Genomic DNA, 23810 nt, shown 5'->3' on the forward strand with positions numbered 1-23810 from the left:
GGTTTTTTGTTCCAACCTTTTAGCAAAAGCGCGAAAAATGTCTCTGCCTTCACTTGCCGATTTGATCAACATGTTTCATATGAAGTCATTGTGTATTTTTGTATTTGCTTCTCCCACTCTCCCGCCTCACATTGGTACATTTAACTACAATTTATATGAACTCATCTGTAAAAATAGAATTCCATATTGTGTTAGGATATGCAGATTGGCCCAAATTTCTAGCTTGTCCGCGTAGTCCAGGCAAACGAGAAAAACGTTCCTGGCTATTGGTGGTGTCATTGACCACTCATGCGGGCTTTTACCAAACCAATAATTATTTGCAATGTTGTTAGTATTACGTATTAGATCTGCCATAGCCACTACGTCTTCGGGTTCACTTGAACTGAATAGCTCAGATTCTGAACTATGATCGCTTTGTATTTGAAAATCATCTTCAACGTCAACATCTGTTATCGGTAGAAAATTATTTAATTTTAAAGTCCGATAGAGTCTCTTACACTCCACATCACCAGTTAAGATGCATAAAGAGGAGATTCACAAACTTTTCTTGTTACTGCCTAGGTCCATGGCTTAACATAGTTCTTTAACATAAAACTGGAGCATTTGTTTTACGAGTACTTTAGTGGAGTTGGCTAGTGCTATGAGGCTGATTCTTAATTTTAAAAATTTATACGCTAAGTGCAATGATTAAGTGAGTTCTTTATTGAACCGCGCTGCTTTGCTAAAAATTTTCATCGCTGGTCTAAATTTTCTTTTGGTAATCGGACTAAAGTATTGCTCTAAATTTAATAACTGAACTGAGGTGGCTTTCACTTGATGAAAATCCATTTATCAAAATAAATAAGAACTAAAAGTTGAGATTTTCACGAAATTATATATTTTTACATGACAATTGTGACACCGTGTCTTTATCAAATGTAATATTTACGAACTACCTGCTACTATATATACCGAAAATAAAATAAGGTTTTATGGTTATTTTTCAGTATATATAGTAGCAAGTAGTTCATACATGTTACATTTGATAAAGACACGGTGTTGTCGAAACAATTGTCATGCAAAAATATATAATTTCGTCAAAATCTGAACTTTTAGTTCTTATTTATTCTAAATTTAATATACGTTTTTTATAGTCCATTAAATCCCTTACATATTTAGTTACTTACAAAAAAATACGTGGAAGATATTGACAGTGCCTGAAATCACAGCTTAGCGATTGATTACACTTTATCAATTCAATATATGAGAAAATTCCGTTCCCTTTATTATTTCTTCTATAAACTCTCCAATATATCAAATGAAGCGTCTAATTAGAAATTGGCGGCTATTACTGACAATAACGGTTATTCACTTCACACTATTTTGCAGGGGTGCTAATAAATACAAAGTAACCTGGAACATTACGAAATGAAAACCTAGGAAGGCGTAAATTCTAATTCCATCTGCAGAAAGATTATGTCAGGGTTCACGAACGTCGCAGTCCAAAAAGGTACAAGAACACTGATGTGACAGAGATCAATTTACCTTTTGACAGTTGTCTTGTGTCTTCGTTCACTGCTAAAAACATTAATATTTTACAAGAGTCCCCAAAGAACGAAAAAAATGAATGCAAAGTGTCTAAGAGTCTAAAGTCATTTTAGACTCAGCATCGAGATTTCTCAATTTTCTGTATTATCCTCTTAGCTATAAAATGTATATCAGAGATGTAACATTACTCTTGGGAGGCCGTGCTTAAAATACTATATTCTATTGTCGAGAAAAAAAAAACAACGTTTTCATTGATACAAGAAGTTTTATTGAACAACAAAGGTTTCCCACAGTCAGTTCGTCATCACTGATGTATACGAATATGCCAATTTCAGCCTCTGAAATTAACTATGATAAGAATAAATTCAGAAATGTATACCAGTAATATAATAAATTAATGGTGGATAGACCTCACTTCGAGCTAGTGCGTAAGCTCAAATTCTTAACAAAACGTCAAATAAATCAAATCTCTATTACCCACCGACATTGCTGACCGAACTGTCATAGGTCCAAACGAACCTATATCGATACTCAAAGGCTTCTGACATCTCATCAGCATTATCCTGATCAATATTCTAGATTCCCTGTCACATTCGTACCATTTACTTTGGTAAAGTGCAGGTGCTAATTGGAGACTCTAGGATAAATTTTCTTAGAAATCAAAGGTGTCAAAAAACTAAGAACAGACCTGTGTTACGATTTCATCCGACGACCATGCCAAGAGCAACAGTTGACTGATTATTACCGATACGTGAACGACATTGGTTATTACATTCTTACCCTAAATATCAAAAATGTTTATGTTTATTTAAACATGTTTATGTTTATTACCGCAATAACTTGAAGAAGTGCTGTGGCTAGCATTATGGAAGATATGCCATATTCGAGGAACACTACCGTTTTCAAAGTTTGATTTGCGATATTTAAGTATCTGTAAAGAAGAAATTATCGATTAGCAGCAAAAATGATTTTACACCAAATAAAATTTTACAATATCTAGATATACTTCTTTAACCACCATTTATCCCAAATTTATACTAATTTATCACTATAAAATACGATATTTTGGTTCCAATCTAACAATTACTTTAATCTGGTTTAATATAACAAAGAAATTATTGAATGGCACTAAGTTTAGAGGCCCTCGATAATATAATTTTAGTAGAATGGGTTAAAACAATTACGTTCAGCAGCATCGATAAAGCTGAGTTCATATCCATTGTGTACTGTGTGATGGATATCTTATTTATCTTATATCTGGCGCGCCCTCAAGAATTGTTGATAAATCTCCTTTGAGTTATAATACTTAAATATGATGGCAGACAACACACACTTTGCAAATTCTAATCCTAAATTCCATCCATCAATCTAGCTACGGAAATATAAACTCACTTTAGAAATCAATGTAATATTAAAATTTCCGGGAAAATCGATCTTTTCAATGGTAGTTAATTTTAGGTCTTGTGGGCGTTTTGATTTAAAATAAAAATACAGATTTTTTGACTCATTGGAACCCGGAAAACTCAAAAATGTCAGAAATGTTGAAAAATATGTTAAATTTGTTTGCAAAATACTTTTAGTTAAATAGATTTTCATTAGCTGTTCAGTGCTTTTAAAAGTCCAAAAATGCAAAAAATATATAATTTAACAAATCATGGAGTTCAGCAACCTCCGTAAGCATAACGGATTTATTTTCAAATCAAGATGTATAAACGAACTGATACTGACCTTCATTCGCAATAAAACACATATGGGTGAAATTTAGGCTATGATTGTTACTCGCAAATATGCATAGCAAAATTCAATCGGATAACACATCTCACCAAGGCAAATCACATTCGTGTGCTTAGTCTGGCTAATTAACGCACTTACGCAATTAAGTATTGGTGTTTTCCGCACAGGAGCTTTAACGCTGCGAGACTACCATTGCTACCCCCGTCGAAGATATTTCTATGAAAATTGCTAAAATAGTTCTGCAATATTTTTAGCTGTCCTCTCGTATAAATCAAAACGGAGTTAATGAAAGTATGTACCGAAACTATCGATATTGCGAACCATACTAACGTAAGTAATTGCTCGATGAGAACCCAGACGTGGTACTTGTTTTCATCGAAAGGATACCAACATTTAAGCGGCAGAGGTTTTACTAGCGCCTGACTCTCATTTTTGAGGAGTTTGTGAAATTTATAACTATCTACTATTCCTGCAATGTCATGTGGCAGATACTGATTTCGAAACAGAGGTATTGTGACTTACCAATTTCCCATAACAGAGCACCCGAAAGCGCGACCGATATTAGAATAAATCTATTTAGTCGGTTACAAAATAGGACGTGTTTTTCGTAAATGACTTTGGTAAAACTATCTGCGTATTGGTATAACTGGGCCTCTTCTACAATGGCTTCAGTGAGCAGGAACTTAGAATTTTCGGATTGATATGAAAACAGCTTCACTAGCAATAAGATACAATAGAGCGTTTTTGATAATGTCTCGGGAGCTGAAAACTTTTCCTTAATCTAAACTTAAACTTTGCTAGTATCACCTTACCTTCACTTGGGTTATTTTGTAGAAGGTATGGGATATTCAGCGTCATCAACAGAGGAACTGAAATGTAAATTAAATGAACCAGTACCGAATACGTTTTATAAATATCCGTAAAGCGTTTGAATGGGTAAGATAGTTCTAGTTTCCAGATGCCTGTTAAAGTCATCGTAATTCTGGCAAAGCTAAACAGCTCCGAACTAGGCATTATTTTCAGAACAACGAACTCGCTTTGTATTTCTAGTCGTTTTAAAGGAATTCATCCATGGGGAGTAATATAATATAAACGCAGCACATAGGCGTGCTCACTTTTCTATCCTTAAAAATAAATATTTTGCTACTGACAAGCTATCTAAAGAATTGTCTTAAATTATCACCACTTGTAGGACTATGAGTGTTTGTACTAAATGTGATTTTTTCTTAAAAATAAATGACAGTTGTCGATATCAAGATGTTCTTTAAATTGATGTAAGAAAAAGGTAATAAAGAGGCTTCTTAAGCCTTGATTTTGAACATGAATGAATAAATTTTTGCTTTAAAAACCCAGTATAATGAAACATATTTTCCTCATATGTACAAGCATTTACATTTATTTAACGGGGTAAATTGTTTCTTGATAGTTAAGCTGTTTTCATTTTCACGAACTTTGGTTAATCATGAAATATTTGATTTGAATTTCTTCTCCGTAAATATTCATGAACATATATTTGCAGTAAATTTAAAAATCTTATAAAAAAGTTGAGCAATCGCTAGATATCTCATATTTTTGGTTAAATGACGTATTTGTAGCTACAAGCTAAATTAAAACGGAACCGACACAAAAAATAAAATTAATGTCATTGTTGAGAAATTCCCAAGAGCGCGCGCTACTGGTTTCTCAATATTTATTGTCGTACGCCCACTCGTGGAAAACTCCTGCGTAATTACAGAGCAAAGAAATTAATAGTGGAAAGGGTTGAATATACTTTCTTGTAACAACTTGTAATTTTCCGAACCGCTACCCCCACTCTTACGTTACCCCTACATATCTGAGTACCATAACTCCACACCTCATTTACTTTTATTTTTTATTTTACAAACTTAACGCACACACAGTTGGTAACGTTCTTAATTAACAGTAAGTATTTTTTTGAATAACTAGAACCATAACTAGGAGAGTTTTATGAGTTACTAAAAATATTTTTTCTAATTGTGATATTATTTATTCCTATTTTTTAAATGTAGGTCAAATTTAATATTCATCACCAGTTTTTGAAAACTAAAAGAGTTTGGGAATGTGTCACTTCCTCAAATTAAAAAAAAATAATAAGGCTGTTTTGTTTTAAGTAGGCGCTATATTGATGATTTCCATAATTTTGAAGTTGCAACTTTAAGAACATATGAATATTTTTAAAAAAATCATATATTGACTATTTGCTTTTTTTAGTTACTGCCTCCAAATGCTTCTTTGAGAGGTTGAAAAATGTCATGTCCACCACGTCGTGCCTTGTAAGAAATCTGTCAGTAGCACGCGCCCACAATTCCAAAAAAAACGTGGTCCACACAGTAGACAATCGAGTTTTGGCTTTCACGGGGTTTTCTTCCTTCTCCACTCCATATACTTGCGCGCTTTAATTCAGAGGTATTCTTCAAAACGAGTTAAAAGCGATCTAGAAAAGCAAAGTCGCGCGGCTTTTTGATCATTGTTCAACAAATTTTTAATCAAATGGGCTGAGATTTTTCTGGCCTAATAAGTTCAGGAACATATTCAATTAGTCACACTAGTGCAAGACGAGGGGTATGTGTCCGATTCGCAAAACGTTGACGGCCTTGCTTCGCGGAGTTTCACGCTTTCTTCACTTCAGCTATTAAAGACTCGCTTATATTTGATTGACGGTGGAACTATAAATCAAAAATATGATAAAATGTTTTTTGTTTAATTGACCACCCTACATAGTACCCGATATATCTACGTTAAACCGAGGTTTCTTTGCGCCCCCGGTGTAAATTTGCTTCATTGCGAAAAAAAAGTTCATTGTAGTTCCCGACTGAGACGGTGTGTGAATCCCCAACAAAATCAGGCGAGTTTCCAAAGTTGCCTAGCAAGGTCAATCTATGGGTGAAGTCTATAGTAAAAACTCCCAGCAATTTCGAAAAATGCGGCGTCTAGTCCAATTATCGTTTTACTTTTAACAACGAAGTATGAAGTTTGCATTAAATTATGTTTTTATTGTCTTCCATCTAAAGGACTTGTTCTGAAAACGCAAATAGAGATTTGAACCGTTATTATATTTTCCCGCGCAAAATTTAGCAATTTTAAGGTTAGTTTTCCCCGGGATAAAGTAACCTCGAAACATGTTCTTCTAGTTACTTTGCTACATAGTAAACTGACCCAGAAAACATAAGTATTTAAAATACTTATGAGTTTTTTGGTCATTTTTGTAGACACTGATCTTTTAAAATTATAGTGTTATGGCCTCCACTGATGAGATTATTAGAGATTCGGTTCGTGAGTTCACTGATAGGGAGAGAAAGTAGAACAATGATCTTTAATGACCCAAAAACATTCCCTCACTGCGACTGATATTTTGCTTCAGATCTGCTCAGATGTAAACATTAATAATATAAAAGTGTATCGAGTGGGTCGTGTAGCATCGACTTGTATAAAAACATTACAATAAATTTCAATAGAACACCAAAACAGCTTGTAGAATATAAAACAACTCGGATGGACTAAGTGAGAGACTTCGCTAGGGTGAGACAAGCCCTAGGATTAAATATATCAATGCATCGCCGAGAATAGTGACTGTTGGCATTAATTTAAACTAGCAAGCTTGTCTAACAGATCTCTGAGATTCGTCTTCGGGGGAGGGAAGTGCAATGTGTTAATCAAACAATGTGTAGTACGAATCTGGATATTATTGCAATCACGAAGAGTTGGTTGCAGGAGGTGACTCTGAACATTGAGGTCTTTTTTCATAACAGATACACAGTTTTCATATATGAGGGAGACCTTCAAAGTGTTAGTCTTTCGCGTGGGGGGGGGGGGAAATTATGGTATTTATGATTTTGTTATTTACATATCTCCTAGCATAGTTAAAGCTGACTTGGTGATGTGTTTGAGTAATTTGAAAATAACATGTTTTTATGAATTTACTTAGCCTTTATCAACTCAACAGCGTTTTAAATACCCATAACAGACTACTTGATTTAGTTGTGTCCAATATCGAGTGTAGAGTCACAAAAGAGTCCTTGCCACTAGTTGCGGAAGATCCATACCATCTTGCGTTGAATATTAGTATGACTGTCAACTGTCAAAATAGAAGTATTCAAACCAATATACAATAATGCAAATATAATTTCAGGAGAGCAGTTTTACCAAACATTGTATACTATTTTTAACGACTGCGTCCCTTAATCAATTATCCATAAAAGATCATGTCCGTTATGGTTCACATCCGAAATAATTAAAGCAATTAAGCGAAAGCATAGGTTATTCAAAACACGCAAATCCAACAGATCAGAGTCAGTCTTAATCCATTATAAAACAATATGTCGCAAATCACAAAGGATCCGATTTCTTTTTGGTCGTTTATTAGATTTAAGCGTTCAAATACGGAATTGCTAGAGATTTTCACTTACAGGGAGGAGAGTTACACTAGCCCTGAAGAGATTGTTAATGCGTTTGCTAAGTTTTTTGGGGAGTCCTCAGTTGAATGTAATTTCTAATGAATTTATTTCTATTGATCACTTAACTGATAACACAAAGTATCTCGTGGGCCTGACAACGTTCATTATTTGCTTATGCGCACATGCTTTGGTTAAACCCATGTCTCTTATTTTTAACTTAGCCCTAGCATCAAACACTTTCCCAGACGTCTGGAACTAGGCCACAATTACTCCCGCCCTAAAGAAGGGAAAGCATCTGATATGTCCAACTACAGGCCTGTTTTTGCGAGAGAATTGGAGAAGTCGCTGCATGATAGTATTTTCAACCAAATGAAACATTTGGTAACTCACAAACAATGTGGTTTCTTTAAAGAACCTTCAGTAATTTAACTTGCTTCACAGAATTGAATTGAATTGAAGGCTTTGAATGACGGGAGGCGGGTGGATACACGGACTTTTCAAAAGCTTTTGACTTGGTGGAAAACACTGTACTGCTCTCTATCTAAACTGAGGATGCTTGTGGCATTCATGAAGTCATACCTGCATAACAAAATACAGTATGTGCAGCTGCACGGACCCTCATCGTTTAGGTTCATGGCTAGTAACGGCGTTCCCCAGGCTACCAATTTAGCGCCATTGATATTCTTGCTTTTCATTAACGATAGCTCTTTGCTGATGATGTGAAATTGTTTAGAACAATTGATAGTGTGGAGGACTGTGTGTCTGTAAAATGATTTGGAGATTATTGGTTCTTGGTGTGCTTCTAATAATCTACCACTGAATATAAATAAATGTTTCGCAATGATATTTTCAAACAAAACTGATAATATAATTTTCTAATTACTATCTGGATAACGTATTATTAAGAAAATGTGACAATTTTCAAAACGTTTGACATAAAACTCTCCTTCAGAAATCATGTCAATGAAGCTTGTTGAGCATACTTTAAAACTGTTATACTATAGTTATGTGCGCGGAAAATTCCCTCATGGTTGAATAGTAGGAGGTACCTTTCATTTCAGTTTTTATATAAACCTTGCAATTTATCGCTCTGAGTTACTGAGCCAGCTGAACTTTTATGTTCCGTCAAGGACTGCAAAGGCATCACCTGTATTTCACCTAAGAGCTCCAACAACCAATTTTTTGATTAAAGGTCCTCTCTATCTGTTGAAGAAATTATTTAATGATTTCTGTAATGATATTGGCGTTTTTTGTCTTAGTCGCTCACAGTTTACCATATTAATTAAACGTAAATTTGAAATACTATATTGATCTGGACGCTTCGTTGAGAATGTTAAGTGTTCGCGAGCAGTAGTAGATGAGACTATGTTTCTTCTTTCTTCTTCTTTGAGAATTGCGTTACCGAATTACAAGATGTCCCTTCAACACATCAACACTAATAGTACCCACCTAACGCAGACTCTGGACGTAGTATTTTATACAATACAAATATAAAAAAATACAACTTTCAGCCACTGTTAGATATATAGACAATAGAGATGATGCTTAGTTTTCTTTCCTTAAAGTACTTGTCGCCACGTACCTGGGAAAAGTGTGTGTGTTGAACAAGTGGAGGAGTGTATGACAACAGAGGAAGTCGAACAGCTTCTCTCACGACCTTCTACTTGTAGAGAGAAAAATATACTTGTCGTTAACTTTGATGAGCTCGAAAAAAAGCAGGGAAAAGAAAACAGTTCATAGATTTTATAGAAAGGAAATACCCTCAAACAAATGAACTCCAATTTTATGAAGTTGGAAGAGAGGTAGGACGTTTTTTTGTATTCTCGTATGAAGAACAGTTCTACCCTTGGCAAATTGTTTTCTTTGACAGTGATGAGGCTATAACAAATTCAACTGTCAAAATAGAAGTATTCAAACCAATATACAATAATGCAAATATAATTTCAGGAGAGCAGTTTTACCAAACATTGTATACTATTTTTAACGACTGCGTCCCTTAATCAATTATCCATAAAAGATCATGTCCGTTATGGTTCACATCCGAAATAATTAAAGCAATTAAGCGAAAGCATAGGTTATTCAAAACACGCAAATCCAACAGATCAGAGTCAGTCTTAATCCATTATAAAACAATATGTCGCAAATCACAAAGGATCCGATTTCTTTTTGGTCGTTTATTAGATTTAAGCGTTCAAATACGGAATTGCTAGAGATTTTCACTTACAGGGAGGAGAGTTACACTAGCCCTGAAGAGATTGTTAATGCGTTTGCTAAGTTTTTTGGGGAGTCCTCAGTTGAATGTAATTTCTAATGAATTTATTTCTATTGATCACTTAACTGATAACACAAAGTATCTCGTGGGCCTGACAACGTTCATTATTTGCTTATGCGCACATGCTTTGGTTAAACCCATGTCTCTTATTTTTAACTTAGCCCTAGCATCAAACACTTTCCCAGACGTCTGGAACTAGGCCACAATTACTCCCGCCCTAAAGAAGGGAAAGCATCTGATATGTCCAACTACAGGCCTGTTTTTGCGAGAGAATTGGAGAAGTCGCTGCATGATAGTATTTTCAACCAAATGAAACATTTGGTAACTCACAAACAATGTGGTTTCTTTAAAGAACCTTCAGTAATTTAACTTGCTTCACAGAATTGAATTGAATTGAAGGCTTTGAATGACGGGAGGCGGGTGGATACACGGACTTTTCAAAAGCTTTTGACTTGGTGGAAAACACTGTACTGCTCTCTATCTAAACTGAGGATGCTTGTGGCATTCATGAAGTCATACCTGCATAACAAAATACAGTATGTGCAGCTGCACGGACCCTCATCGTTTAGGTTCATGGCTAGTAACGGCGTTCCCCAGGCTACCAATTTAGCGCCATTGATATTCTTGCTTTTCATTAACGATAGCTCTTTGCTGATGATGTGAAATTGTTTAGAACAATTGATAGTGTGGAGGACTGTGTGTCTGTAAAATGATTTGGAGATTATTGGTTCTTGGTGTGCTTCTAATAATCTACCACTGAATATAAATAAATGTTTCGCAATGATATTTTCAAACAAAACTGATAATATAATTTTCTAATTACTATCTGGATAACGTATTATTAAGAAAATGTGACAATTTTCAAAACGTTTGACATAAAACTCTCCTTCAGAAATCATGTCAATGAAGCTTGTTGAGCATACTTTAAAACTGTTATACTATAGTTATGTGCGCGGAAAATTCCCTCATGGTTGAATAGTAGGAGGTACCTTTCATTTCAGTTTTTATATAAACCTTGCAATTTATCGCTCTGAGTTACTGAGCCAGCTGAACTTTTATGTTCCGTCAAGGACTGCAAAGGCATCACCTGTATTTCACCTAAGAGCTCCAACAACCAATTTTTTGATTAAAGGTCCTCTCTATCTGTTGAAGAAATTATTTAATGATTTCTGTAATGATATTGGCGTTTTTTGTCTTAGTCGCTCACAGTTTACCATATTAATTAAACGTAAATTTGAAATACTATATTGATCTGGACGCTTCGTTGAGAATGTTAAGTGTTCGCGAGCAGTAGTAGATGAGACTATGTTTCTTCTTTCTTCTTCTTTGAGAATTGCGTTACCGAATTACAAGATGTCCCTTCAACACATCAACACTAATAGTACCCACCTAACGCAGACTCTGGACGTAGTATTTTATACAATACAAATATAAAAAAATACAACTTTCAGCCACTGTTAGATATATAGACAATAGAGATGATGCTTAGTTTTCTTTCCTTAAAGTACTTGTCGCCACGTACCTGGGAAAAGTGTGTGTGTTGAACAAGTGGAGGAGTGTATGACAACAGAGGAAGTCGAACAGCTTCTCTCACGACCTTCTACTTGTAGAGAGAAAAATATACTTGTCGTTAACTTTGATGAGCTCGAAAAAAAGCAGGGAAAAGAAAACAGTTCATAGATTTTATAGAAAGGAAATACCCTCAAACAAATGAACTCCAATTTTATGAAGTTGGAAGAGAGGTAGGACGTTTTTTTGTATTCTCGTATGAAGAACAGTTCTACCCTTGGCAAATTGTTTTCTTTGACAGTGATGAGGCTATAACAAATTTAACGGGGCAATCGCTAAAAATGTGGAAACGGTCCTCAAAGAAAGATTAATTGACTTATTCTTGGTATAATATTCTAGGATCTATTAACCACCTCTACAAGTTACAAGAAGAGGTATCTTTTCTGTCCATGAGCTAGCATGTTGGTACAGTGACTAAATATCAGGTGTATATTTTTTCAATTTTTCTATATTTTTATTACTTAACTCATTGCGTCATTTAAGTACTTTAAGTACTTATTATTATTAATTACTTATTCAGGTATAACTTAAATTACATTTTATGTAATAATTAATGGTTTGTTATGTATTTGGCACAATACGTTTTTGCAGTTAAAAAAATTAAAATGATTTTTTTTAGTCTAACTAGGGAAAAATACAGAAAATATACTAGTAACTTTTCTCAACAAGTAGAAGACAAGCCCATATTTTCCTAATTGGGGCAAAGTATCCTTTGGCCATGGAAGACGTTTTTCAAGTAAAAAAAGTAACGCAAATCCGTCATTTTTAAGCTTAAAACATATAATAAAAAGTAATTGATATTTTCAATATGTAGGGGATAAGTAACAACAAAAAATTTTCCAATTTCATAATATTTTTTAAAATCTATGGCCCGTGATAGCAGTTTGCGGTACACTTAAAATACTGTAAATGATTTTTATAGGTACACCTCCTGCGTTAGGTTTATTTGCTGCTTATGAAATTGGAAACCAAAAGAGCTTTTTGGGGATATTTTTCTACCAAATAATTTGATTTAAAATTTTCTGTATCTCTACTATAAAACTGAAGTTTCGAGATTCGAGTAAATTTCAAAATATGTGACACCACAATAACAAAAAGTTGTTCTTAACTTACTATATAAATAAATACAAAAATACTCAATTTTGACCACTCACCTCTAAGATTCAAAAAAAAAAATCAAATTCTGGTGCTTTAAAAATTGCGGAATTCCGTTCCATTTTTTGTCTATACTATATTTTTCTCCATCTGATTATTTTTTGTTATAAATTGTCTTTATTTTAGGTATAAGTCAGATTTTTATACTTTTATACTGTTAGAAAGAAAATGTTATTATTATCATTATTATTGTTAGATTACATTACATTTATTAATTATTAATATTTATAGTTAAATTAAATCAAAATATATTATTTAACTACTTACGCAATTAGGTTTTGGTGTTTCACACAGAGTTCCTTCAATCCCACCACACCATTTCCACCGTCGACGATATTTTTGTGAAAATTGCTAAAATGGCTCTGTAATATCTTTAGCTGTCCTCTCGTGTAAATAAAAACAGAGTTACTGAAGGTATGAACCGAAACGATTGATATGGCGCACCATACAATTGTCAACAATTGCTCGGTGAGAACCCACACGTGATATTTATTTTCATTGAAAGGGTACCAAAACGGTAGCGGTAGCGGTTTTACCATAATCTTACTTTCATTTTTTACTAGCTTGTGAAACTTATAACTGTCCACGATCCCTGCAACGCTACATGGTATTGATTGTAAAACTAAGAAAACTAGACTCACCTAATTCGCATAACAGAAAACCAGCAAACGCGACGGACATCAGTATAAGTTTATTTAGTCGGTTACAATAGAGGACGTGCATTTCGTGAATGCTTTTGACAAAGTTATCCGCGTTTTGATATAGACGAGCCTCCTCCGCGTTTGCTCCAATGATCAGATATTTTGAATTTTCCGATTGAAATGAAAACAACTTCACTATCAGGGGCACACAATAAAGAATTTTCGATAGACTCTCGGTGGCTGAAAGATTCACCTAATTAAGTTAAACCTTTTACTATACTCTGTATGTTAGAGGTCCCGAGAGTGACAGGTCAACGGACTGGTAGTTGATGTACCTGTTATGTTTAAAAATAGAATTATATTTACTTTCTGGCAGTTAATGGCAAATTTCGTTCTTGAAAAGGGCTAGTGGTTCTGAATTTGTTGCCTAGAAAGGGAGTAGTGAAGCTGACATTTCCAAAAATTGGAAAATTACTATTCTCAATGCGTTCAAAGATCTTCGCCATCAAAACTCAACAGTACAGTCACCAATCTAACCACGAGGTTAAACGCTGCCATATCATGTCGCCAAAGAGAAGTACAGGAAGAAAAAAAACTGCAGTAGATGAAGATTGAAATACTGCCATCAGAAGAACACAGGTTTGACTTAAGAACAGAAATACCTTAGACAAAATAATGACTGAAATGAAAATAGTATATTACGCAATAAGTGCGGTAAACGGCATTTGAGTCACGAGTGTTTTATAAACGAGTGTCTTAAAAAGTGTACCAAACGTGTTGCATAATATACTTTTTCTACGACTGACATGATCGTCTGAATTGACAAACGTAATAATTCAAGCCGTGCGGCAATTAGGTATTTTACAGAAGGGAGGAAGGAAAAGGCTAACTTCATTCCACCTACGGGTAAAATAACTTGTGTAAAACTTTGGAAGAAATAAATTTTGCAAGACGCAATGGTCTCATGGCGGTGACAGACAAGAAAAACAGAAGTGTCTTTTATGGGCAAATTAAGGATGTGCCGTTACTAATACACCGCAGGATAAAAATTGTAAAAGCGTGGAAGGATGGTCTATTGATATAAAAGCATCCTCGGAAATAATAAAGGACTAACAATTACTCACATTGGTAGAAAAAATTGATTGTGGGTGTTTGATGATGGCCTACTAGCATTTTAATCAAAACGGACTGGAGAGTGTCATGAAGACATGAATGCTGGTGTTTTTAAATACTGTTTTCGGCAAATGCTAGAACAATATCAAAAGGATGTACTAGAAGAGGAGCATCTGGAGATTGTAAATTTGAATAAACCTCTTTGTTGCCGACGAAATCGCTCCCTAACGGAATTTAACGGTACTGCGTCTTCCGCCATATTACCGTGAATTAAACCCCACAGAATTGGTATTGACTCAAATAAAAAGGTTTGCAGCAAGGCATAACACCACTTGAAAATGAGAGAGACGTTGATACGCTCTTACAGGAAGAAATAAAGACAGTGGATAAGTGCGTCGAACAAGTGATGACATCATAGAGAACTCTCTAGAGTTCCTTATTATTTCTTTAGACCTCAACGACTATAGTTTATCCTGCACAAATTAACTTTTATTATAAATGGTAGATTTTTTTAAATAACAAAATATAAGTTTTTATTTAATTGATATTAGGATAATTGATATCTCAATTATTTGCCCATCTCTGTAATAATCCTATGTAAAATGATATATCTAAACTTTATTTAATGATGCTTGTCATTGCAAATTTACATTTTATTACTCTCTCACATTAAAAAACGAAATGCAGTGCCTCCTTACCTTCGATGGGGTCATTTTCCAATAGGTATGGGAAGTTCATGGTCAGCAATAGAGGAAGCGACGCGTATACAATATGAACCACTACCGAATAGATAGGGTACACTTGGGAAATCCATTCGAACGGTACTGGTAAGTCTAGTTTCCAGATACCTGCTAGGGTCATCGTGATTCTGGCAAAGCGAAACAATTCTGACTGCGACATCGTCCTTAGAACAACAAACTCGTTCTTTATTTGACGGCGTTTTAAAGGAATGCATATCCGTTATACATAGGCGTCCCAAACTTTCTCATAACTCTTGAACTTACATCAAAGATTTCTTATTTAATTAAACATTTAATTATCTAGTGAAATAAGATTAAAACATACTCGCTAACTATTGAAGTAGTTCTTTCGTTCGTGTAGTTGAGGATGACATATCAAAAAGAGCATTTTTGAAATAAATATCAAATTAAATTTTTGCACATTGCATTCGTGGCTTTCAACTAAATAAAATATACAGTCGCTTTATTTTATTAATTTTCCTGACTTGTATTAATACATACAAGTACCTCAAGTGTAACAAAGATATATAATATTTAAAAAAAGACATTGACTGTTACGCCGGTGTCAAATTTGTCAAAGATTTTCGAGTTGCGATGTACTAATGTAAGCAACAAGTGTCTGTATCGAGGCGCCGTTGCAATGCAGCTATTATTTTTCAACTATCTTTCATTGCTGTCAAATATTAGAGGAACTTTGTCTCACTAATCCCCATGGAGCAGGACCCGATATTGGAAACAATACTAGCAACAGACTGCACAAGCTGCTCAGAAAAGTAACAAAAATGTATAAATGTAATTTGAAAAATGCAGGTCAAGTACGCCAACAGATTAAGGCAAACTGAGTACTAGTACCTTAGCACACACATATTATGAAAAAGACAACAAAAAGAATTTTGAACACCACAGTACCACGACCTACCGCGCTGAGAACTGGACAATAAAAAAAAAAGCAAAAACGCAGCCATAGAAATAGAATACGGAAGAAGACACAACAATAAGAGATCAAATTACTAAATAAAAATTACTTAAATAAACAAGAAAATATTAGTAGAAAAAGTTGTGGAGAAACGCCTTTTGGAACCCCATATGACTCCGAAAGTGATGTAGACTAACACCTCTTCGGGATAAGGTAGACCAAGCCATGGAAAAAAAGAATTGGTATGGCGGAGAGGGGGAAAAAAGCACACATCACACAGAAAAATTGGTATCGTTATTGGTAAATAACGGAGATAATATTTTGAAAGAATTTGAGAATATATATTTTCTGCTTGCTAGTTAACAATCTTTATCAAAAACTAGAAAAAAACATACTTTACAACGCTTGTTCTATATGAAATCAAAGAAAATAGGATCCAAGCTATTTGTTGTTGTTTCTTGCTGTGGATTTACTTTATAATATTTTTTGCAGTCTTCAAACATATATTCAACCAGTTTTACCGTAGAAAATTTCGGGTGGCGCACGCTACTGACATCTAAATTGCGAAACGCCTACTCTGCGCGGAAAACTGTTGCGTAATTACAGACCTAAAGAAATACATAGTGGAAAGGCCTGAATATACTTTCCCGCTTTTCCAACCTGTAATTTTCCCAACCGCCAACTCCGCGCTTATGTCCGCCACTAAATATTTGAGTACCATGACTCCACATCTCATTCGGCACACACCATTTGCTTTTGTTTTTCGATTCATTAATTTAGACAACAGCATCGAATTGTTATTTAGATGTAGTAAAATTAGTGACATCCTTAAATAATCATATGCGAGAAAAACATCTTTTAATGAAGCCGCTTCTAGGTCGAATTCGCTGTAGCTAACTTATTTGTTACTATGACTACAGCTTCTGTAAAACTTCGGTAAATTCAGTACTTAATTACGCTGCTGAAGATAAAAAAAAATTCAAATTACTAACAGCCGCAATTTAGGGCAATGTGAGACCGAAATTTAGATTGGGGGAGACTTGCTAGACTACTAAAATCGCCATTAAGTTAGTCTAATTGACACTTAAATATAGGCGATCCATTGCTGCAATCGAACTAACTAAGTTCTAAGTTCGCTGCCTATACGATTTCCTCAAGAACAATTTTAATACAATAGACAATTTCAATTTTGCAATCCGCTTCCACGTTCCAGTCCCGTACTTGGAAATTCTCTTCCTGATGTGTTAACACCATGTCTATCGTTTCAGCGTTTTTTCAAAGTGATTTTCAAGTATACAGTTTTTTATTCGATAGAGTAATTTGCATATTATTAAATAGGTTGAGATCTGAGTTATTTAAAATTGCATAAACCTAATGCAAAAAAGAAATTTGATGCTGGTTAGGTAAGTTTTTTTTATACAAGAATATCATCACTAAAGTACAGTTTGCACTAAATTAATAACAAAAAGAAAACGCATCAATTTTTTTTACAGCCTGTATTTGGAAAGCGAGGCGACATTCCAAAAAATGTGATGCTACGTTTTCATTTCTAGAAAGATACTATCATGCATATTATCTTGGATTACAAAAATTAATACTGTTTCTCCTTTTAAAGACACCAGCCAATTCGATACTAATAGGTAATATTATCTAATTAGGTAAGATATTTGTTAACTGGGTGTTCCTTGAAATTTTCTTGTTTTTGAAAATGGTGGCAGGTGAATATACTATAACACAGTTAATTCGAATGAGGGTGTATTTAACAATTAACATTTGTAGAAAATATAGAACATACCTCGAAAATAGGCTAATTCAAGAAAAAAAACTATCCAATACACTCAGGTTAAAAATGTATCGGAAATGTCCGAAGTGGTTAGCAATTGGGGGTAACAAAGCTGATACTTTCTGCACGAATGATAATTGCATAATTGGTTTTTACGATCACTTCGTCATTACTGATGTATACGAATACGCCAGTTTCAATCGCTAAAATTAAAAATCATTAAAATATTCACAATTAAAGTGAAAACCAGTTGAGAACATGCCACGCCTGATAAAGTCCACAAAAATATTCTACTCTCAGAGCTTACAGCTGGAATATCAGTGCGACAGGAACAATGTAGTGTAGTTCAAGATCGTCGTGGCATTTTCTTACCGGGTTTGTAGACTAAGGTCTGTGCTACCATGAGTCATAAACAGTCTGTGGATGGTCTACTTAAAAGTGTTAGTAGTACGATTGAGGCCATTCTTAGAGTTGGGTGATTTATCCCTCCAGTTCTGAAGAAGTGTTTTCACCTGTCCGAAGAGCTAAGTGACATTGATTAATTACCCCTGAGTACGCCCCTTTTTATTACTTTTTTCAAATTTACTACCGAAAAAACATAAGCCAAAAATAAGTAGATGGCGCTAAAGCTGAATTTGAATGTGTCAATGCTTACTGTCTCTCTTAGGGCAGGTAAAAACATATCTTCATAGCTGGTTGCATAGGTTACCAAACCAAATAGGGATCTGCGATAATTGGAAATTTGTTTGCTTACCAAATTTTTTCTATGCTATATTTGATTTTTTATGATAATAAGAGAAAACATTTTACTATAAATATTGAGCAAAACGGATAGCCGCAAGGAAGAGTAGCTAATGTTTGCTGTTGCCTAAATAAAAAATTTAAATTTAGGACAAGGCAAGTATGTGAAATTTATTTCCATTTAACTTTGATATGAACAAAAATTATGAATAGGAATATAAATAAGTAAGAATACTTTAGCTATATACAGGGGTATCATATATATGACATACATATATGACAGGTGAACGAACTAGGTAAGAAAAGTTACAATCTTAAGAGCTCCAATATTCAATATGTTAATTTTTTTAACTTAATCATTCAAAAAAAAAACTTGGCAATTATCAATTTATCTTTTAGAACATGGCTTGTGTCATATTTAACGTATATCTTAAAAGCTTAGGAGATTTAGACTTCCAAAATTGAATTATACTGAAAACTTGCTATTACCTACCGACATGGCTGACCGAACTGTCATAGCTCCAAACGAACCTATATCAATACTCAAAGGCTTTTGACATCTCATCAGCATTATTCTGATCAGTATTCTAGAATCCTTGTCACATTCGTACCAGTTGCTTTGGTAAAGTGCCGGTGCCAATTCGAGACTCTGGGAATATATTGCGTTATTATGAAACCAATTGAGGTACCAAAATGTAAATAAAACGGACCTGGGCTACTATTTCGTCTGACGACCAAGCCAAGAGTAAGAGTTGACTGGTTAGTACCGACACGTGAATAACATTGGTTGTTACGTTTCTACCCTAAAGATAAGCGATATTTATAATTATTTATACGGGTTAAATGATTACCGCAACGACTTGGAAAAGCGCTGTAGCTAGCATTGCTGAGGAAATACCATATTCAAAAAACACTACGGTTCTGAAAGCACGGTTTGCAGTATTTATGTACCTAAAAAATTCAAGGAGAAGTGTAACTCAAAATACTCAAAATTAAAATTACATTGCATTGCATGTTCAATCATCACTAACTGTCGGTTAAAATATGATTTTTATTATTTTTTTATACATATTAACTTATATACATATGAACAAATAATTATTTAGTCAAAAATCTGAAGTGGAATTACCCAATCAAGGGCTGAAATATCGACATTTAAATTGAAGATACCAGTTACCAGTTATAGCAAATAATTAATTAATTTTAATTAATTAATAGTTAATTTTTCACCATGGCAAAATTTATCTATTATTTATTATTTATTTATTAGTTTATCTTTAACTGGACTTAAAACTGCTTTACCGCTATGGAACTATAGAAAGATCTTTCAAATTGGAAGAAGAATCATTTGAAGAGAGACCCTTATTTTGCGTATTTTGTTTCCCTTTTTAGTTCTGTTGAATGATGTTACCATTCAGCTTTATTTATGAAATAATCAGTTTTGGGTTTGATCTTTAAAGCATTTAGTAACAGAATAACTTATTTTTTATAGGCAACGTATAAAAAATCGGAGTTTAATTATAATATGCATAAAAACTTATTATTTTATATTATTATAATATTTCAGGTGGCAAAATAACCATCGTTGAAAAAATAATTAATTAGCATTGTTCAAATTGCAAAGTTTTTACACTACCGGCCAAACGGTTGTAGATAGCCGTGTGAGTTACTTAGAATCCTTGACAATTGAAACAATTGAAACGTAGCACGGTATTTGTGCATTGTACGATGCCTATTTAGAAAAATTAGTGGAATGAACATCATCTTATATTAAATTATGAGAAGACTCTAGATTTTGACTATAGAAAAATTTAAAAAACTAATGATATTAAATTAAAAAAAGTTCTGAAATTAAATATTTGATCGCATATATTATGTTAGAGTGTTATTTTTTGTAATATGTGTATATTTGGTGAGGTGAAATAGAATATATCCACCTCTCATTTATTATGGAGAAAATTATAGCCGAGTCACCTACAGCTCTTTAATTTATAAGTACATACTTACCTTACATATAAACATATAAACATAGACATATACAAACAGTTTTACCCATGAGTTTAAGATTTGCAGCTAACAATAGTTGATTTCTCGCTACGGCAAAGAATTTCATGGACACAAATTCGAAGAAATTTAATAGATTTTTGAGTCAATTATTTGAGTGAACTCGTGTATTCGAGTACTGGTCTAGTTTATAAGAGGACATTTTTTGTAAAATAAAAAAGGCAGGTAGAAGAGTAACATCAAAGAATTCGCCCAGACAACTTGTATTATATACAAAAGCTCAACAGCAGAAAACCTCAAAACAAAGCACATAATGAGCTATGATTAAAGAATTACTTACCCAATTAGGTTTTGATGTTTGACACATATGTGTTTCAATGCTGTAAGGCCACTATTGCTGTCACCTTCGACCATATTTTGGTGAAATTCTTTAAAGGATTTCTGTAAGATTTTTAACTGTCCTCTCATATAAATCAAAGCGGAGTTACTAAAAATCTGTACCGAAATAAATAATAAGGCGCACCATACTATCGTTAGCAGCTGCTCAACCAGAACCCAGACGTGATGTTTGTTTTCGTCGAAAGGATACCAAAATGGCAGCGGTAGCGGCTTCGCCACATTAACGCTCTCGTTCTTTGGTAGTCGATGGAATTTATAACTATCCGCTATCCCTAAAATGGTAGATACCAATGAAAGTAAAACTGAGAAGCTGTCATTTACCAAACTCGCACAACACGGACCCTCCGAAGACCACGGACATCAAAATAAATTTGTTAAATACGTTACAATACGAAACGTGCAGTTCGTGGATTCTTTTGACGAAGTCGTCACCATGGTCATTTAAATGTCCCTCTTCTTGAATAGCTTTGGCGAGCAGGCATTGGGAACTTTCGGATTGATACGAAAACAACTTCACTATAGATAAGATACCATAGAGAATTTTCGATATCGTCTCCATCGCTGAAAATTTTGTTTATCCAGCAATTAAACTTCAGTTTGCCCGCCCTACCTTCACTTGGGTCGTTTTTCACGAGATGAGGGAAATTTATTAAGAGCAGTAGAGGAAACGAAGTATATATCACGTGGACCATTACCGAATAAATAGGATACACACGTGAACAGTGTTTGAAAGGATCGCATAGTTCTAATTTCCAGATGCCTGATACGATCATCGTGATTCTGGCAAAGCGAAATATCTCTAAGTGTGGCGCCATTCTCAGAATAACGAACGCGTTTTCTACTTCGCGTGGTTTTAAAGGAATGCCTACCAGAGAGCTCTGGATAGTTCACGTTCGTATTTCATAGGCGTCCTCAAACTTCGCTTTGCTTGATATTTAGGGTTGAAAGTATATTATATATTTTTATCAATGAATCCGCCAACATCTACATCTAATTGAAAACTGGTATCCTGTATGAAAGTTTGTAATGTAATGTGTAGTAACTTAAGCTTGTAATGTAGTTTTAGAATTTTCCTATTAAGAGAGTTTCCATGTCACTAACGGTAGGAAGGACAATGGAACATACTTCAAATGAAATATCTCGATCCTAGTATCCGCTTAAAAGCTTCATTAGGGTACCAAACATTAAGAGGACTAGGAGGGTAAATTTTTAGCATCCTGAAAGCGAACTGTTCGGTCTAACCACATGGAGGAAACTAGTAACAATGCCTTCACTACACCGTTTAATTACTACTAATCCACTTACCGAAATATCGTTATTTTTCAGAATAACAATTTGCGATATATTAATATATTTACCTCGCAAAATTTTAGGTACTAATCAAATGAAAATTTGATCTCACCTACCACAAAAAAAAATCCGTCGCACGCTACTGATTTCTAAATATCTGTTGTCAAACGCCCATTCTGCGCGGAAAACTTTATCGTAATTACAGAGTTAAAGAAATATAGAAACGAAAGGGCTAAACATATTTTCTCGGAGCTAAAGCTAGTAATTTTCCGACGGCCCCCATGTTTATATCCAACCCTCAATTTAATGAATTCTCTCAACAATATTTTTTTTGTTTGTTTAGCCAATGCATCGTTATTTAAAGCGCATGTAGCTAAGTATAATTTAATAATTTTATTATTATGTTACTCATAAAAAAGATTTTCTTTACAAATTCTTTAACAATATTAAACGGTTGTTACATATTACCCGATTACTCGGGACCAAAGCTCAGCATAAGCGAAGACTAATAGAGAGAAAAGGCATTTAGGAAGTAATACAGCAGAGAAAACCAACTGTGGGTGATGATCATATTTCTTATATTTAGTGGTGAGTTTTATGTAGAATATTGTTTATATTATTTGTATTTCCTATTATTTTAAAGTTGATTTATTTGTTGGTCTATTATATTCTTTAATTTTGTTCTTATTTGTTACTAACTTAAAAAAATTTACTGTGGAAAATTTAAATTAAAAAGTTAAAGTAAACGGATTTGAAACTCTGTGAAAGTCGAGTCAAAAATTTAGGAAATGGGGTTAGCTGACATACTATTATGAAGATTACTATTATAAAGAAAACAATTTTGTCGTATTAGTTAACGACAGTCTTACAAAAAATATTATAAATATTCATACATTCATTAATATTGATTTACATATTCACTTCGTCATGATTGATGTATACGAGTAGGCCAACTTTAACCTCTAAAATTAAAAAAAAAGTAAATGATTACAATTCAATTCATGGATATTGCAGAATAGTCGGCGTAATTCGAAATACCTTGGTTTCTTTTCAACGTAATTTTAAGAAGTCCAGCTTTGCTATCACTATTAGATCAGAGTAAATCACAGGCATTTAAACAAGAGCTGTATAATGCTTATTATATTCCCAAGTTCAAAAAGCTCACTTAATGAAAGAGACACTGATAAATTTCTATACAGAGTGCTTTGCCAAATTTGGTGATTATATTGTTTTTTATATCATCAATACTGTCGATACCCGCAAAGTATTTATTATTTCGGCAGTATTTGTGATTAATTATGCCTTTATTGGGAAAATGATAGTTACAGGACCTAAGGTATCCTTCTGTGAAATATTTGATAGCTTTTTTACAGCCTTTAGACAAGAAGGACTCCATTTTACCCGACTGTAACGTAACACCCGAAAAAAATATACATTTTGAAAGATGTTATTTATTGAAAATGATGTCATTATGATGTTTCTAATAACGTTTAATTATAGTTAGCCTCAGA

General features: G+C 33.9%; 2 protein-coding genes across 6 annotated transcripts; both read right to left on the reverse strand.

Annotated features, from left to right (window-relative positions):
• Positions 1 to 1805: 1805 nt before the first annotated feature.
• LOC132706184 (odorant receptor 49b-like) lies at positions 1806 to 15318 on the reverse strand. Of its 3 annotated transcripts, XM_060677360.1 has the most exons (8): positions 15125 to 15318; positions 4074 to 4130; positions 3784 to 4023; positions 3400 to 3730; positions 2359 to 2458; positions 2216 to 2308; positions 2009 to 2164; positions 1806 to 1865 (listed from the first exon to the last, which is right to left on the reverse strand). In XM_060677360.1, the coding sequence occupies exons 1-8, from the start codon at positions 15285 to 15287 to the stop codon at positions 1821 to 1823; spliced, it is 1185 nt and encodes a 394-aa protein (XP_060533343.1). In that variant the 5' UTR covers positions 15288 to 15318; the 3' UTR covers positions 1806 to 1820. The 3 variants fall into 3 exon arrangements, with proteins under 3 accessions (XP_060533343.1, XP_060533345.1, XP_060533344.1); XM_060677362.1 differs by lacking the exons at positions 3400 to 3730; positions 3784 to 4023; positions 4074 to 4130 and adding exons at positions 12940 to 13264; positions 13314 to 13553; XM_060677361.1 differs by lacking the exon at positions 15125 to 15318 and having other exon boundaries at positions 4074 to 4561.
• Positions 15319 to 17243: 1925 nt separating this feature from the next.
• On the reverse strand, positions 17244 to 21841 carry LOC132706186 (odorant receptor 49b-like). Of its 3 annotated transcripts, XM_060677366.1 has the most exons (8): positions 21620 to 21841; positions 21331 to 21570; positions 21112 to 21281; positions 20951 to 21051; positions 19458 to 19557; positions 19317 to 19409; positions 19100 to 19255; positions 17244 to 18068 (listed from the first exon to the last, which is right to left on the reverse strand). In XM_060677366.1, exons 1-8 carry the CDS (start codon positions 21822 to 21824, stop codon positions 18024 to 18026), a joined length of 1110 nt encoding a protein of 369 aa, XP_060533349.1. In that variant the 5' UTR covers positions 21825 to 21841; the 3' UTR covers positions 17244 to 18023. The 3 variants fall into 3 exon arrangements, with proteins under 3 accessions (XP_060533349.1, XP_060533347.1, XP_060533346.1); XM_060677364.1 differs by having other exon boundaries at positions 20951 to 21275; XM_060677363.1 differs by having other exon boundaries at positions 20951 to 21281.
• Between the last annotated feature and the right edge of the window lie 1969 nt (positions 21842 to 23810).

The sequence above is a fragment of the Cylas formicarius genome, unplaced genomic scaffold, assembly GCF_029955315.1.
Source record: "Cylas formicarius isolate icCylForm1 unplaced genomic scaffold, icCylForm1.1 PGA_scaffold_8__14_contigs__length_24414737, whole genome shotgun sequence".
NCBI classification, from domain to species: domain Eukaryota; kingdom Metazoa; phylum Arthropoda; class Insecta; order Coleoptera; family Brentidae; genus Cylas; species Cylas formicarius.